The 16202-nt window shown below is 46.2% G+C and overlaps 1 protein-coding gene across 1 annotated transcript in view; it reads left to right on the top strand.

The window, feature by feature from the left end:
- Positions 1 to 15119, top strand: part of heca (hdc homolog, cell cycle regulator) — a 37542-nt gene extending 22423 nt beyond the window's left edge. Inside the window, exons 3-4 of the mRNA XM_063056440.1 lie at positions 5672 to 5826; positions 12846 to 15119. Coding sequence (XP_062912510.1) covers positions 5672 to 5826; positions 12846 to 13010 — 320 coding nt within the window. The 3' untranslated portion in view covers positions 13011 to 15119. The remainder of the gene's footprint in view (positions 1 to 5671; positions 5827 to 12845) is intronic.
- Positions 15120 to 16202: the final 1083 nt, after the last annotated feature.

Below are 16202 nucleotides of genomic sequence, written 5' to 3'. Positions count from 1 at the left end.
ATTATTAAGGATGTGGTACCAGAGTACTTGGAGGTCCATAATAAAACAGCATGGTTTCCTTAAGAGAAAACCTTGCTTGACAAATCTGTTAAATTTTTTTTTTGAGAAATAACGGGCAAAAGTGGATGTTGTTTACTTGGATTTTCAGAATGCCTTTGAGAAGGTGCTGCATGTGAGGCTGCTTAAGAAGATGAGAGACCATGGTATTAGGGGAAATATACTAGCATGGATAGAGCATTGGCTGACTGACAGGAGGCAAAGAGTGGGAATAAAAGGGTGCTTTTCTGATTGGCTGCCAGTGACTTGTGGTGTTTCTCAGGGGTCAGTGTTGGGACTGCTTCTTTTCACATTGTATGTCTATGATTTGGATGGTGGAATTGCGGGTTATGTGGCCAGATTTGTGGACAATATGAAGTTAGGTGGAGGGGCAGGTAGTCTGTATATTGGGAAAATAGGCAAAGAGTTGGCAGATGAAATATAGGGAAGTGTTTGATCATGCACTTGGTAGAAGAAATAAAGGCATGTACTGTTTTCTAAGCAGGGATAAAATTCATAAATCTAAGGTGCAAAGACGCTTGGGAGCCATTGTGCAGGATTCCCTGGAAGTTATCTTGCAGATTGAATCAACTGTAAGGAAGGGCAATGCAATATTAGCATTCATTTTGAGGGGACTAGAATATAAAAGCAAGGATTTAATGCTGAGGTATTATAAGGCATCATTTTGGGCCTCTTATCTAAGAAAGGGATGTGCCAGCATTGGAGAGGGACCAGAGGAGGTTCATAAGAATGATTCCAGGAATAAAAGGGTTACCGTATGAGGCCCATTCGATGGCTACGGGGCTGTACTCACTTGAGTTTAGAAGAATTTGGGGGATGTCATTGAAACCTATCAAACATTGAAAGGACTAGACAGAGTGGATGCGGGGAAAATATTTCCTGTAGTGTGTGAGTCTCGGACCTGGGGGCACAGCCTCGGAATAGAAGGTCATCCATTTAGAGCAAAGATGGGAAGTTCCTTTAGTCAGAGGGTGGTGAATCTCTGGAATTCATTGTCACGGATGGCTGTGGAGGCCAAGTCATTGAGTATATTTAAAGTAGAGGTTCATTAGAGGTTGAGGTTGATTAGTCAGGGCCTCAGAAGTTATTGGGAGAAGGCAGTCCTGATGAAAGATTTCTGCTCAAAACCTCGGCACTAGTCCTTTCCTTAGATGCTGCCTGACCTGCTGAGTTCTTCCAGTTTTTTGTGTGCCCCCTCATATTAGCTGTTTCCTCCCTTGGGGGATAAAATCTGGCTGTCGGTTCAATCTATACCTCTTGTAATTTAGCAGCAGGGATGCTGTGTGCTGAATTTCACCGTGTGCATATTCTTCAGGAACGGAACAACCAAGGTAATGGTTTACTGTCCCTCTCCAAGCAGCTGGTTGGGTATCCAGTGCTGGTGGGCATGAACGAGTGGATTCTGTGACATTGAGCTTTGATAAGGGAATATGTCCGTGCATTTTTTTTAATGGCTTTTAAAATGGTTGCTAACAGAAGAGGGTAGTTAAGTAGGCTGGATCATTTGTTGTATTGTGGGAGAATTAGCAGGTTTGCCACTGTGGTACAGTTTTGGTTTCCTACATACAGTAAAGATATAAATAAGGTTGAAAGAGAAGAGAGAAAATTTACAAGTACTTTACAAGTCCTGAAGAAGGGTCTTGGCCTGGAGTGTCGACTGTTTACTCTTTTCCATAGATGCTCAAGAGTTTTAAATCGGAGCAAGAGGCCAAGAGTGAAGGAGTAAGGAATCTCAGAGAGAAGTTGTTTTTTTTTCCTCCACTGCTCGGGGAAATGAAGCTAGACTGCGCAGGCGCGTGACGTAGAGCACCAAAGGTTTGAAAAGGAGAGGAATTTTCAATGGTCTTTTTTAAATCAGAGCAAGAAGCTAAGAGTGAAGGAGTAAGGAATCTCGGAGAGAAGTTTTTTTTTTCTCCACTGCTTGGGGAAAAGAGACAAGACTGCGCAGGTGTGTGACGTAGAGCACCAAAGGTTTAAAAAAAAAAGACCACCATATACAGCAGGCAGCGGAGTGAGAGGGAGCAGAGTGGGACGGCTTTGGCTCAACAGGCTTCAGCGTGATCAGGCAGAGGTGAGGGTAGGTTCTAGTAAGTTTTGTTTTCTTTGTTTAGAGTAGAGAGAATGCCAGGCAGGATGTTGGAATGCTCCTCTTGCAGGATGTGGGAAGTCGGGGAGACCTCTGGTGTCCCTGACGACACCTGCAAGAAGTGCATCCAGCTGCAACTCCTAACAAACTGCGTTAGGGAACTGGAGCAGGAGCTGGATGACCTCCAGCTCATTTGGGAGAATGAGGTATTTATAGATAGTAGCTTCAGGGAGGTAGTTACGCCAAAGGAGCAGTGCACAGGTAATTGGGTTACCGTCAGGCGAGGGAAGGGAAAAGAGCAGGCAGAGCAGGGTTCCCCTGTGGCCATTCCCCCTCAACAACAAGTATACCGATTTGGATACTGTTGGGGGAGATGACTTACCTGGGACAAGCTGTATTAGCCAGATCTCTGGCACTGAGTCTGGTTCTGCAGTGCAGAAGGGAGGGTGGAAGAAGAAGAGAGTGGTAGTGATAGGGGACTCGATAGTTAGAGGTACAGAAAGGAGGTTCTGTGGTTGTGTCAGAGACTCCCGGATGGTTTGTTGCCTCCTGGGTGCCAGGGTCAGGGATGTCTCTGATCGAGTGCACAGCATTCTGAAGTGGGACGGTAATCAGTCAGATGTCATGGTACACATCGGTACCAATGACGTAGGAAGAAAGAGTGAGGAGGTCCTGAAGAGTGAGTATAGAGAGCTTGGTAGGAAGTTAAAAAGCAGGACCTCGAAGATGGTAATCTCAGGATTGCGACCTGTGCCACGTGCCAGTGACAGTAAGAATAGGATGCTCTGGCACTAGAAATGGGAGACATTGCCTCAAGATTCAGGGCAGAAGATTTAGGTCGGAGATGAGGGGAAACTGCTTTTCCCAGAGAGTGGTCAATCTGTGGAATTCTCTGCCCAGGGAAGCAGTTGAAGCTTCTTCACTGAATATATTTAAGATACAGTTAGATAGATTTTTACATAGTAGGGGAATTAAGGGTTATGGGGAAAAGGCAGGCTGAGTTTACAGACAGATCAACCATGATCTTATTGAATGGCGGGGCAGGCTCGATGGGCTGGATGACCTACTCCTGCTCCTATTCTTTATGTTCTTATGTTAAAGCTGACAGGTGAAATGTTTAAGGTGAATATGAGGGGAAACTTCTTCACTCAGAGTGTGGAGTGACCTGCCAGCACAAGTGGTGTGTGCGAGCTCGGTTTCAACGTTTAAGAGAAGTTTGGATAGATATATGGATGGTAGGCGTATGGAGGGATATGGTTTGGGTGCAGGCTGATGGGGGTAAGCAGCTTAAATTGTTTGGCATGACTAGATGGGCTGAAGGGCCTATTTCTGTGCTGTATTTCTCTATGACTCTGAGGCTATTGCCCAAATTTCTGGGGTATCACAGTGACACAACAGGTGTAGCTGTTGTCTTGGCAGCATCAGAGATCTGGGTTCAATCCTGGCTTCCGGTATTATTTGTATGGCGTCCATATGTTATCCCTGTAACCATGTGGGTTCCTCCAACTCCCAAAGATGGTAATTGGCCGCTGTTCATTGTCCCTGATATGGTAGAATCTAAGGGTGTTGATGAGAATGTGGGGGGCGGGGGGCAGGGAGAATAAATGGCGGGATTAATGTAGGTTTAGTGCAAGCAATAGTTGATGGTTAGTACAGTCTTGGTGGGCAGAAAGGCCTGTTTCTATGATACAACTGACTGAAATTTATCACATTAAAAAATAACTGAGGAAGTTTCAAAATATTAGGCCAAGTCTTTGGGTGTACATAAAGTGGAGGTTGATAGATTCTTGATTAGTCAGGGCATTAAAGGTTTACAGGGAGAAGGGAGGAGAATTGAGTTGAGAGGGATAATAAATTTTTTAGATTAAATTATGAAGACATGTAGTCCTCTTTTATTGTCATTTAGTAATGCATGCATTAAGAAATGATACAATATTTCCTCCGGTGTGATATCACAAAACGCAGGACAGACCAAGACTGGAAAAACTGACAAAACCACATAATTATAACATATAGTTACAACAGTGCAACAATACCATAACTTGATGAAGTCTGTGAGCCCAGTAAAAGTTCAAAGTCTCTCAAATGTCCCACATCCCACGCAGACGGGAGAAGGAAGAACTCTCCCTGCTATGCCGACCACAGTCCAACTCTGAGTCATCCGAAAACTTCGAGCTCTGATCAGCTCTCCAACACCGAGTACTGAGCGCCATCTCTGTCCGAACGATTGGACCTCAACCTCGGTCGCCAACAGCAGACAAAGCCGGGGATTTTGAGGCCTACCCTCCGAAAGATTCCCGACCATGCAGTAACGACAGCAGCGAACGAGTGTTTCAGAAATTTCTCCAGATGTTCCTCTGTGCTTTCACATCCATTCTCCATCAAATCAGAATTGTCCACGGCCCCTATTTAACAGATACGGGGCTGCACATGCAGCCATGTTGGAATGGCTAAGCAGACTCAATGGGCCAAATGGCCTAATTCTACTCTGATGTCTACAATTCCAGACTAGCCCATAGCATCTGCATGTCTTCAGCCACTGTAGTAGTGCAGATGTAGACCCTCTAATCTACACTCAAAACACGCTGGAGGAACTCAGCAGGTCGGGCAGCATCCGTGGAAAAGATTGGTTGACGTTTTGGGCCGGAACCCTTCGTCAGGACTGTCGGTCGACGTTTTGGGCCGGAACCCTTCGTCAGGCCTCTAATCCACATGCAGCAAGTTCCCAGAAGCAGTGTCTAGATCTATAATGTTGGGTGAGTGTTGGATATTGGCCAGCTTGCCAGGGAGGATTGTCTCCCTCTTCAACATGGTGCCTGTGATCTTTTACATGCTCCTGAGAGAAAACTTCAAAGCTTTGGACATTCAATCTTTTCCCCTCTCCCATCAGGCAGAAGATACAACAGCCTCAAAGCACTTGCCATCAGGCTGAAGGGGCAGTTTCTATCCTGCTGTTATCAGACTCTTGAGCAGACATCTTGTGTAATTTAAAATGGACTCATGGCCTCACAGTCTACCTTGTCATGATCTTGCACTTTGTTTACCTGCCCTTTATTCTCCATTGTTTTACCTTATTCTAGCTCAATGCACTGTGTAATGATTTGATCAGTATAAACAGTATGCAAGACAAGCTTTTCACTGTATCTTGATAAATGTGACAATAGTAATCCAAACCAGTACTCCTCATTAAGAGAATTCATTGGGGTTATTCAAACATGAAATGGTTATAACAACCCCATGTCAATTCTCCGTCATCAATTCAAACTTTTCCAAGTCCCTGTCAATATGTCCCATAATTAGTTTCTAAAACATTCCCTACTATTTAGGATTAAAGTAACCATCCTGCGGTTAAGGTGGACTCTTGGCTTCAGTCTTCCACAGTGAGTTTCTGAATGTTTGTTGCCTGCTCTTGCCCATGTAACTTGTATGCTGTGGACACAGTTTACTGGCTGATTCAGAGCCACGTTCGCATTGTAATGTGTTGACTGTGAAAGCAAACCCAAGTCTTGCCCTTTGCTTTGGTTGCAGGGAGGCTCATGCACCTCTATGCCATTTGCGTGGATTGCCTGGAAGGAGTGCACAAGATAATTTGCATCAAATGCAAGTCACGGTGGGATGGCAGCTGGCACCAGCTGGGAACCATGTACACGTACGATATCCTTGCTGCGTCTCCGTGCTGTCAGGTGAGTGCTGCAATTGGTTTCATTTTTTCCTGGTAGACAGAACATTTAAAGTTAGTTTGCTAAGATGGTAGTGGTGTGTGAATGTGTGATCCGTATCTCTTCTCACTCGCTGAAAGATGAACTCCCTCCTCCCTAGCACAAAAGAATCTGTAGATGTATCCTAATGAAGAATCTTGGCCAAAACATCAACTCTTTATTCGTCTCCATAGATGCTGCCTGAGCTGCTGAGTTCCTCCAGCAGTTTGTGTGTGCTCCTCTGGGTTTCCAACATCTGCAGAATCTCATGTTTAGATTCTGCAGAGCAACTCAGACACAAAAGGAAGCACAAGGCTTTACAGTACAGGTGATCTGGTTTCAATTCCCACTGCTGTCTGTAAGGAGTTTGTACCTTCTGCCTGTGACCTCACTGAATCCACAGACATACTGGTTGGTAGGTTAATTGGTCATTATACTGTAACTTGTCCCGAGATTAGGCTCGGGCTACATCAGCATTGCTGGGCAGTGTGGCTCAAAGGACTGGGAGGGCTTGTTCCATTCTTTATCTCAATATTTCAACAAATAAATAAAATGCTGGAGGAACTCAGCAGGTCAGATAGCGTCTATGGAGGGAATAAACAGTTAACATTTTGGCCGAGTCTCTTTGGCCTTCAGCAGGACTGGAAAGGAAAGGGGATGAAGCCAGAATAAGGTGTTCTCCTCTTTCCTGTTCTTCCATGGTCCACTCTCCTCAGCTATCAGATTCCTCTTTCTTCAGCCCTTTATCTCTTCATCTATCACCTCCCCAGCTTCTTACTTCATATTGTTACGTACCCCGTAACTGGGTTGCCAAACCAGCAGAAATGGATCACTCAGTTGGAGTCTGGAGTACTAGAACTAAGAAAGTTTTATTAAAGAAACAAGCAACACAGTAATCGAAAGGATAATAAATGCAACAATTCAACAATGATAACCATACATGTGCACAGAATTAAGATAACAGCATCAATCAAGCTCTATCGTTGTCTAGGGGTAAATGACCAATTTCAAAATGACTCAAAGTTCAGTTCGCAGTAATCGTTGCCATGGCGGTGGACAACGTGGGGGAAGAGAGAGATAGAATAGGAACAACTCATCATTCAGAACGGCTTCACTCACAGACCAGCAAGATGGCTCACAGACCAGCGAGATGGCTCACAAACAGCTTTTGGGCAGGTCCTTGGTGATGTCACCTGAGGTCACCGACTGTGACCCCTCCTCCAGATGCGGTCGATCCTCTGCAGTGAACCCGGCACCCAGGCAAGGGCGGACACACACCGGGTTCCCGCTGATCGTACCTTTCCACCCTTGTCGTTGTCTGGGACTTCTCACCCACTCGTGAGAAGCGCACCGCTTCCAGGGTCTCGTTACCTCGGGTGGCGTGTGTCTGTCTTAGCGAACCTGTCCCTTTTTATCCCCCTGCTGGGGTATCGCCTGTCCATCACTTCAAACAGTTCAGGGTTCAAAGGGGGGAGCCGCTCCAGACAGCTCTTCCTCCCACATCCCTTCATTACACATCTCCAGACGCTGCTCCATTGTTCCTTATCTCTCCTTCCCCTGAGGGCAGGTGGCAGACCAACTGCTGATGCCACTGATGCTAGCCCAGGCCAGCAAACATCTTAATTTTATGTGTATTCTCGTAACACTTCCCCCCTTTAAGGATTTTTACCGGGAGGTAAAAATTACAAACATGACTACATTATCTGATACATACACAATATACATCTTTAACAGTTATTTAGCTAATACAGAGAATTTGAAATTGTCAACACCTTGACAGACAGTCATCACATTTTCTGTTCCTTTTACACGTGTTATTAATAATCCCTTAGACCAGGCTCCAACTCAGCAAACTTCATAGTGGCCAAAAACACTGATGAATTGCGACCAATGTAACCTCTCATTTGGTTTTGTCCCGGACCACAACAACAAGGGCCGTCCCATTCCGACTCAATTTTCCCTCGCAAGGGCTTAGTAGGAGGGGGACGGGTATTGACCGCAGAGTTATTGCAAAACTTCCTGCAGTACCCCACCATCTCCAAAAGCCTTCTGAGGGCCCTCTTGTCTGTCGGGGTTGGGAGGTCAGCGATAGCCTGCACTGTAGCTTGCATCACTGCCAGCTGCCCCTGTGTCACCACAATTCCCAGGTAAGTGACATTCGCGTGGCCGAATTCATTTTTTCCAAGGTTCACTATCAAGCTGGCTTCAGACAGCCGTGTTAAATTGCCAATACACACCTCTGTGTTCATCAGCCCTTTAGTCACTGAATTACTCAAAAAATATGGGTGTTGTTTACTTGGCTGCCCTATTGTAACCGACATAACCCAACGTCCCAGTTCTTTGCATTTCCTCGGGACAATCAAACACATGGGTGCGAGTCGTTTAATTACTCCTTCGGGGATTAAGGGAGAGACCTTATCAGTAGACCTGGCCAAAACAATAGCCTTCTCCCATCTGACCGATCCCATCCTAATCTTTTCAAAATGGTTTTTTCCTCTTAGCAGGGGGCCCCTAGCTTCATTGATTTCCACGCTAACACCGACTAGGTTTGTTAGCATATCAAAAGCCGGTGACCGTCTCAGTTCGCGTCGGTCATGATCAATAACATTCTTCCCCCTGGGCAGCCGGTAAATCTCTTTCATGATTCCACCAACTGTTTCCCCCAGCACCGCAAAATGTCCACCGGGGGGTACCTCGTGGGCCATGTTAAAAACCTCATCCCCGTAACTCTTTTGCACCACCCCCCACTCCTCATCTGCGGATGCTGTACTTGATTTCCCTTTCTTCCTTAGCACTTCCTCATCCGCACAATAGCTTGTCAAGGCTGTGTCAGAGAGAGCGGTCTCGGCCAAAACCATCAGCCCCTCGTCTCGCTCCTGCGTCTGCACAAATTCTTTCCTGGCTACTGCTACGTCCGTCCCAGCTCCCTCACTACCTCTTATCTCACTACACCCTGTCTCATACAAGGTTGGCAGAAATGTTTCAGCCAAGTTCACCATCGCGGGCGGGGCCTCCATGCTGGCAGGCTGACCCGTCAATCTCACAACTGGGAACACGATTCCTCCGGCGATGTCATTACCGAGCAAGACTTCCACGTCTTTCATCGGTAATTCGGACCTCACCCCAATCGTGACTAGTCCAGAGACCAGGTTGCTCTGTAAGTGTATCTGGTGCAAAGGGACTGACTCTGTCCCTTCCCCAACACCTTTGACCTCTACCTCCCCGGTCTGGGTCTCTGAGCTAAACTCTAATACACTCCTCAGTATTAGTGACTGACACGCTCCCGTGTCTCTCCAGATCCGCACTGGAACTGGTTCCAACCCCTCCTTCACTGACACCAGTCCGGCCGAGATAAACCTCTCGCGCCCTTCCTGGACTTTTTCAGACCTGTCCTTCCCTAGCGGTTCGCTTAACAGCTCAATACAGCCATTCAAAATTTCCGCTTTTCCTTTCCCCGTCTCCTTCCTTGGGGCAAAGCACCTGGACGCAAAGTGTCCGACTTTCCCACAATTATAACAGACGACCCCAGGAGACTTCCTACCGGACTGCTCCCGGTCTACCTTATCCTTTTCACTAGTCCCCGGCTTACTTTCTGACTTTTCCGGTGGACTCTCCCCGCCGTCCTGACTACCCTTCTGGTAGCCTTTACTCGGGGCAACCTTCATTTTATGCGTCAACGCATACTCATCCGCTAACTTAGCAGTTGCGGCTAACGTGGCTGCCTCTTTCTCATCGAGGTAGGGTCTCATACCCTCAGGGACACAACCTTTAAACTGCTCAATCAGAATCAGCTGCAGCAGTCTGTCATAATCCCCCTCTACCCCTTTCGAGGCGCACCAACGCTCACAATATGTTTGCATCTCGCGAGCAAACTCCAAATACGTGCGGTCCCACCGCTTCCTCGCATTCCGGAACCTCTGCCGGTATGCCTCCGGGACCAACTCATAAATCCTGAGGATGGCCTCCTTCACCACCTCATACTTCTGGGCATCTTCCGCGGATAAGGCGGAGTAAGCTTGTTGGGCCTTCCCTTTCAGTACACTCTGAAGTAAGACAACCCACTTATCCCTCGGCCAGTCCTGACTTATAGCTACTTTTTCGAAGTGGAGAAAGTACCGATCCACATCGGTATCGTCAAATGGGGGAACCAGCCTAACCTCCTGGGTCGCCCGGAACCCTCCACCTTGGTTCAGCACGAGCCCCTGCTCGGCCCTTATCTTTAACTTCTCCAGCTCAAATTCCCTTTCCCTCTGTTTCTCCTCTCTCTCCAACTGCCTGTCCCTCTCTCTCTCTTCTCTCTCCAACTGTCTTTCTCTCTCTTGCCTTTCTACCTCTTTCTCTCTCTCCCGCCTTTCTAACTCTTTCTCTTTCTCCCGCCTTTCTAACTGCTTCTCTTCGTGTTCTAACTGCCGTACCCGGAACTCGTGCTCGAGTCTCAGTTTTTCAAGCTGTACCTGTACCGCGTCTCCAGCAGGTTTTTCAATAGACACCTCCCCCAGCTCACCTTGGGGAAACACACCTTTAGATACATAGTGCTCTACAATAGCTCTGTGTATCTCCTCTTTCCTCATTGTCGACTTCACCTTAGCAAGATTCACCCGTTTTGCCACAGCTATCAATTCCGATTTCCTGGCATCCTCTAATGCCTCCAAGGTCGGCGCCTTTATAAATTCCTCAACCTCCATTTCTGCTGTTTGTCTTTTCTTTCTTTCGGGAATTTTAACCCAATCAATTTACTCCGTCCCAAATTTAGCGTTCAAAATCGCGGACGAGAACCCCACTTATGTTACGTACCCCGTAACTGGGTTGCCAAACCAGCAGAAATGGATCACTCAGTTGGAGTCTGGAGTACTAGAACTAAGAAAGTTTTATTAAAGAAACAAGCAACACAGTAATCGAAAGGATAATAAATGCAACAATTCAACAATGATAACCATACATGTGCACAGAATTAAGATAACAGCATCAATCAAGCTCTATCGTTGTCTAGGGGTAAATGACCAATTTCAAAATGACTCAAAGTTCAGTTCGCAGTAATCGTTGCCATGGCGGTGGACAACGTGGGGGAAGAGAGAGATAGAATAGGAACAACTCATCATTCAGAACGGCTTCACTCACAGACCAGCAAGATGGCTCACAGACCAGCGAGATGGCTCACAAACAGCTTTTGGGCAGGTCCTTGGTGATGTCACCTGAGGTCACCGACTGTGACCCCTCCTCCAGATGCGGTCGATCCTCTGCAGTGAACCCGGCACCCAGGCAAGGGCGGACACACACCGGGTTCCCGCTGATCGTACCTTTCCACCCTTGTCGTTGTCTGGGACTTCTCACCCACTCGTGAGAAGCGCACCGCTTCCAGGGTCTCGTTACCTCGGGTGGCGTGTGTCTGTCTTAGCGAACCTGTCCCTTTTTATCCCCCTGCTGGGGTATCGCCTGTCCATCACTTCAAACAGTTCAGGGTTCAAAGGGGGGAGCCGCTCCAGACAGCTCTTCCTCCCACATCCCTTCATTACACATCTCCAGACGCGGCTCCATTGTTCCTTATCTCTCCTTCCCCTGAGGGCAGGTGGCAGACCAACTGCTGATGCCACTGATGCTAGCCCAGGCCAGCAAACATCTTAATTTTATGTGTATTCTCGTAACAATATATACACCCACCCCCCCCCCAGCCCCACGGTTTCACCTGTCACCTGCCAGCTTGTACCTTCCCCTTTCCCCCATCTTCATATTTGCAATGCCTCGATGAGGTAGATTGAGATTCTTCATCTGGACGCATGGATAGGACTGTGTGGTAACGTAGAGGTTAGCATAACACTTTACAGTGCTAGCGATCAGAAGGTCTGTATGGAACCTCCAGTTGAGAGTGAGGCACCCTCCCACCCCGAACCCCGGTTTGTGTGGGTGATGTGTCATTTGCTACCCAGTTACAAATTAGTGCCTCAAAATAACGGACAGTACACTGCATATGATTAAAGGAATTATATTTATGAGCCTTAACTAAAGGGTTAGTAAAAAAAATAACAAAAAGAAAAGGGTCCACTCTAATTAAACAGTCAAATGTGCACAAGTTGGAGCTCATCTTGAACTTTTCTGTCACTCACGCGCTGGGCCCTCGGTCAACGTGAAAGCACACACCACCTTCCGAATGTCGCTCACGATCCATCTCAAACAGACGGGTCTCCCACTGAATTGGATGATATGACCCGTTCTCCCCAGCATCTTCTCTGTTCATCTCCTCTCCAACAAAAGCTCCAAGTCACCTTAGTGTTCCTTACCAGAGAAACTTCCCCTTAATCTGACCATCCTAATTGGATGGCACATATTTCTCCCCTCTCTTCAACAGTAACCCAAACAAGCATGAAAACAGCACAGACTACTCTTACAGAGCTGCCAAAATGAAATACATACAGCATAACAGTTTCAATATGAACCAAGGCATTACACACATAATATATATACACACTCTTGTTAATTTAGTTTTTTATTATTATGTATTACAATGTACTCCTGCCACCTAAGAACAAGTTTCATGACATATATTGGTGATTTTAATCCAGATTCAGATTCTGATCAGGAACCTATCAACCTCTTTAAATATACTCATTGACTTAACCTGGTATGTGTGGTAGTGAATTCCACAGATTCCCTCTGGCTAAAGAAATTCCTCATCATTTCTGTTCTAAATGGATGTCCCTCTATTTTGAGACTGTTCCCCTCTGGTCCTAGACTCACCCGCTATAGGAAACATCCTCTCTACCTTTTAGTGAATGTGTGACAAATAAAACTGATCTTTAAAATCTTTTATCCTCTTTAAGGAATGGCTTAGAAGGCTATTGGCCAAACACAGGCAAATTGGATGGGACAACTTGGTTGGCATAGGTGAATTGGGCTTAAGGGGTTGTGTTTTCATGTTGGTGGTAGCATGGATTATGTCTCCACTTCCCTACCCTCCCTTCCCCAACAAGAAAACCCATGGTTAATGAAGTATTCTTCCTGTTTTTCAGGCTAGACTGAACTGCAAGCACTGTGGGAAGCCTGTCATCGATGTGCGGGTGGGCATGCAATATTTCTCAGAGTACAGCAACGTCCAACAGTGTCCGCACTGCGGCAACCTGGACTACCACTTTGTAAAACCCTTTTCTTCCTTCAAAGTGTTGGAAGCTTATTGACGAATGCTTTCTTCTTTTTTCTTTCCTTTCTAGAGTAATTCTTTACGTAGAGGTGTAATACCTTGTTTCTGATTCGGTTGCTTGTCTGTAAGTCTTTACCCAGTGTTAGCCATTGGTTGTGTGGTGGAACTGGGGACGGAGATTGGCTGTGATGGGAGGCTGAGCTGAAATGGGCAGGGTTAGCCTGTTCCAAGTGAAGAAGATTTTCAAACAAGCAGCTGTTAGGTCAGTATGAGACTCTATTCTCCAAGGCTGGATTCCAACCTCGAAGGGAATGGCAAAGGGTGTTTATTTTTGCAGTTGCTGTTGCAACTTGGTGCTTGACGGTTGAATGTACGTAACTATACTCCAGGGCCAGGGGCTTTCTCCTTCTCCTTGGGTATTTCCCTGGCCTTACCGAGGTTTGTTCAAGACCCAGTTGTGAAGTGTTGCGTTTACAGAGAAGTGTTGATCAAGTGCAAAGGAGAGGGATTAAAGAGGTTTGCTGCTCTTAATAGAAATGATCCCCTGTTTAAGACTCTCTTCCCCAAGCTTGCTTAGTTTAGTCACAGCACATACACTCTGGCCACTTTATTAGGTACAGAAGTGGAACCCAATGTAGTCCATCTACTTCAAGATTCGACATGTTGTGCAGTCGGAGATGTTCTTCCACATACTACTGTTGTAATGCATGGTTATTTGAGTTACTGTCTCCTTCCTGTCAGTTTGAACTAGTCTGACCATTCTCCTCTGACCTCTCTCATTAACAAGGTGTTTATGCTCAAAGAACTGCTGCTCACTGGATGTTTCCTGGTTTTCACACCTTTCTCTAACCTCCAGAGACTGTTGTTTGTGAAAATGCCAGGAGATCAGCAGCTTCTGAGATACTCAAACCATCCCATCTGGCACCAACAATCATTCCATTACTCACTGTCATTTAGATAACATTTATTCCTCATTCTGAAGTTTGGCCTCAACAACAACTGAACCTCTTGACCATGTCTGCATGCTTTTATGCATTGAGTTCCTGCCATATGATTGCCTAATTAGATATTTGTATTAATATGCAGGTGAACCTAATAAAGTGGCCTCTGAGTGTGGAGTAGACATGTTATTGAGTCCTCTCCTGCCCTTTCCCTGGGACCTAAGTCATCGCCGGCTGGAGCTGTCTCTTCCCTTTTGTTGATTGTAATTTCTCACTTGGAATCTGTTGACCAACTCCCTGGCTTGTGTAGCCCAGAGAGTACGGATGCCTCCTCTGGTATCAGCTCTTAATGGATTTTGTGAGAAGATGGCAGCTTTTTTTTTCCCACTCGGGGCTCATCTGAGCATCAGGGGGTACATTCATCTGGTCAGTGATAGGGAGCAGAGACCCTGATGAGGCCAGTTAACTTGATGGAACCCATCCACTGTGAATGAAGTCTTGGGTTTGTATCAATTGGTATTTCTGCTAGAAGTTTCAACATACTTATTTTATTCCACTCCCCAATCCTATTCCAACATGTCAGTCCACGGCCTCCTCTACTGCCATGATGAGGTCACTCTGAGGAGGAGCAATACCTCATATTCTGCCTGGATTCCCTCCAACATGATGGCATAACCACTGGTTTCTCTAACTTCTGGTAATTTCAATCCTTGCCCCTTCTCTCCTTTTCAATTTCCCCATTCTGGCTCCCCTCTTACCCTTTCTCCTTGCCTACTCATCACCTCCCCTGGTGCCCCTCCTCCTTCCCTTTCTCCCATGGTCCATTCTCCTCCTATCAGATTCCTTCTTTAGCTCTTTCAGCTTTTCCACCTATCACCTCCCAGCTTCTCACTTCATCCCCACCTTCTTCACCAGGTCTGACTTACCACCTGTCAGCTTGTACTCCTCTCTCCCCCCCCCCCCAACTGCCCATCTTATTCTGGCTTCTTCCCCCTTCCTTTCCAGTCCTGGTGAAGGGTCTTGGCCCAAGATATCGCCTGTTTATTCCTCTCCGTAGATGCTGCCTGAGCTGCTGAGTTCCTCCAGCATTTTGTGTGGTATTCCAAATACTTCAGAATGCAGTAACTCAAAGTGGAGTTCGTTGCCTGTTAGATTGCAGTATCAATGATGACATGGCTGATATAGCTGTTGGTGCTGGGGTAGATTTTGAAGAGGCAGTGAAGAGAATGGTTCTGCTTTACTGTGAAGTAATACCAAAGGACAGGCATCCACCATAGGTATTGAGTGGAAGAGGCAACCCAGAATCTGTGTCCAGGGTATTCAATCAGGACTTGAGCTCACAGACCTCTGATTCATCAGCAGTGCTCTTTCCTCCATGCTGCAGCTGATTGATCAATAAATCAAATATTATTCTGGTGTTGTGTCTTAGTTTGAGAACCCCAGAACTTCATGCTCCCTGTCACTTTAATTCTCCACCCTTGCTTTGTCTCCAGTCTTTGGTTTCGTAATCTGCAGTTTATTCTCCAACTTGGTTCATCATAACCTTCAAGGATCAGTGATGTACTCAACAGTTTCAGATAATCAACTCCTCTGACATAACTAGTATTTTCTCCTTATCTCCCCTTTCATCTTTGTCCTCCCTCTTTCCACCCTCCACCATCTACCCACTCCCCTCTGCCCTCCTCCCTCATCCCTCTCCTCCTGCACTCTTTTCTCCTCTCCTGCTACTGAAGTTTGCCCTAGATTCCAATTCCTGCTAGTTCTCTACAGGGAGTAGCCTGGAGTAGGTGTGATGAACAGATCATTAGGTTGGCCTTGGACTGAAAATATCTCCCCTCTGAATGGAGTCACTTCTCCTCACGTATTAATGAAGATATTTTATTGATGATCTCGCGCTGCTTATTCCAGTCAAGAATATACAGAATATAAATTGTTTATTTGAAAAATAAAGTATTATTTTTGCATTAGGGAAGGTTGTGTGTGTCTGAGAGAGTGTGTGTGTTTGAGCTTATATGTTCACAGGAAGAGTTGGTATATTGTTGTACGTGTATGCGTTTGTAACCCTGCTGTGTAACACGAGGAACATGGCTGCTGTCGGCCTTGTGCATTTACTGGGATACCTTGTCACTCTGCTTGTGAAAAGGGAATGGCAGTTGAGGGTTTGAGGATATCGTTGTGGTGTAAAGCTTCTTGTTTTGGTGGTAAAAGCCACATTCCCACATTCTTGGTTAAGAGCACATTTTTACTTGCAATAAATTATGGCAAGAAACCTTTTTATTTGGTGTCTT

Source organism: Mobula hypostoma, chromosome 8, assembly GCF_963921235.1.
Source record: "Mobula hypostoma chromosome 8, sMobHyp1.1, whole genome shotgun sequence".
NCBI classification, from domain to species: domain Eukaryota; kingdom Metazoa; phylum Chordata; class Chondrichthyes; order Myliobatiformes; family Myliobatidae; genus Mobula; species Mobula hypostoma.
This window is presented reverse-complemented; position numbering and strand designations above follow the sequence as displayed.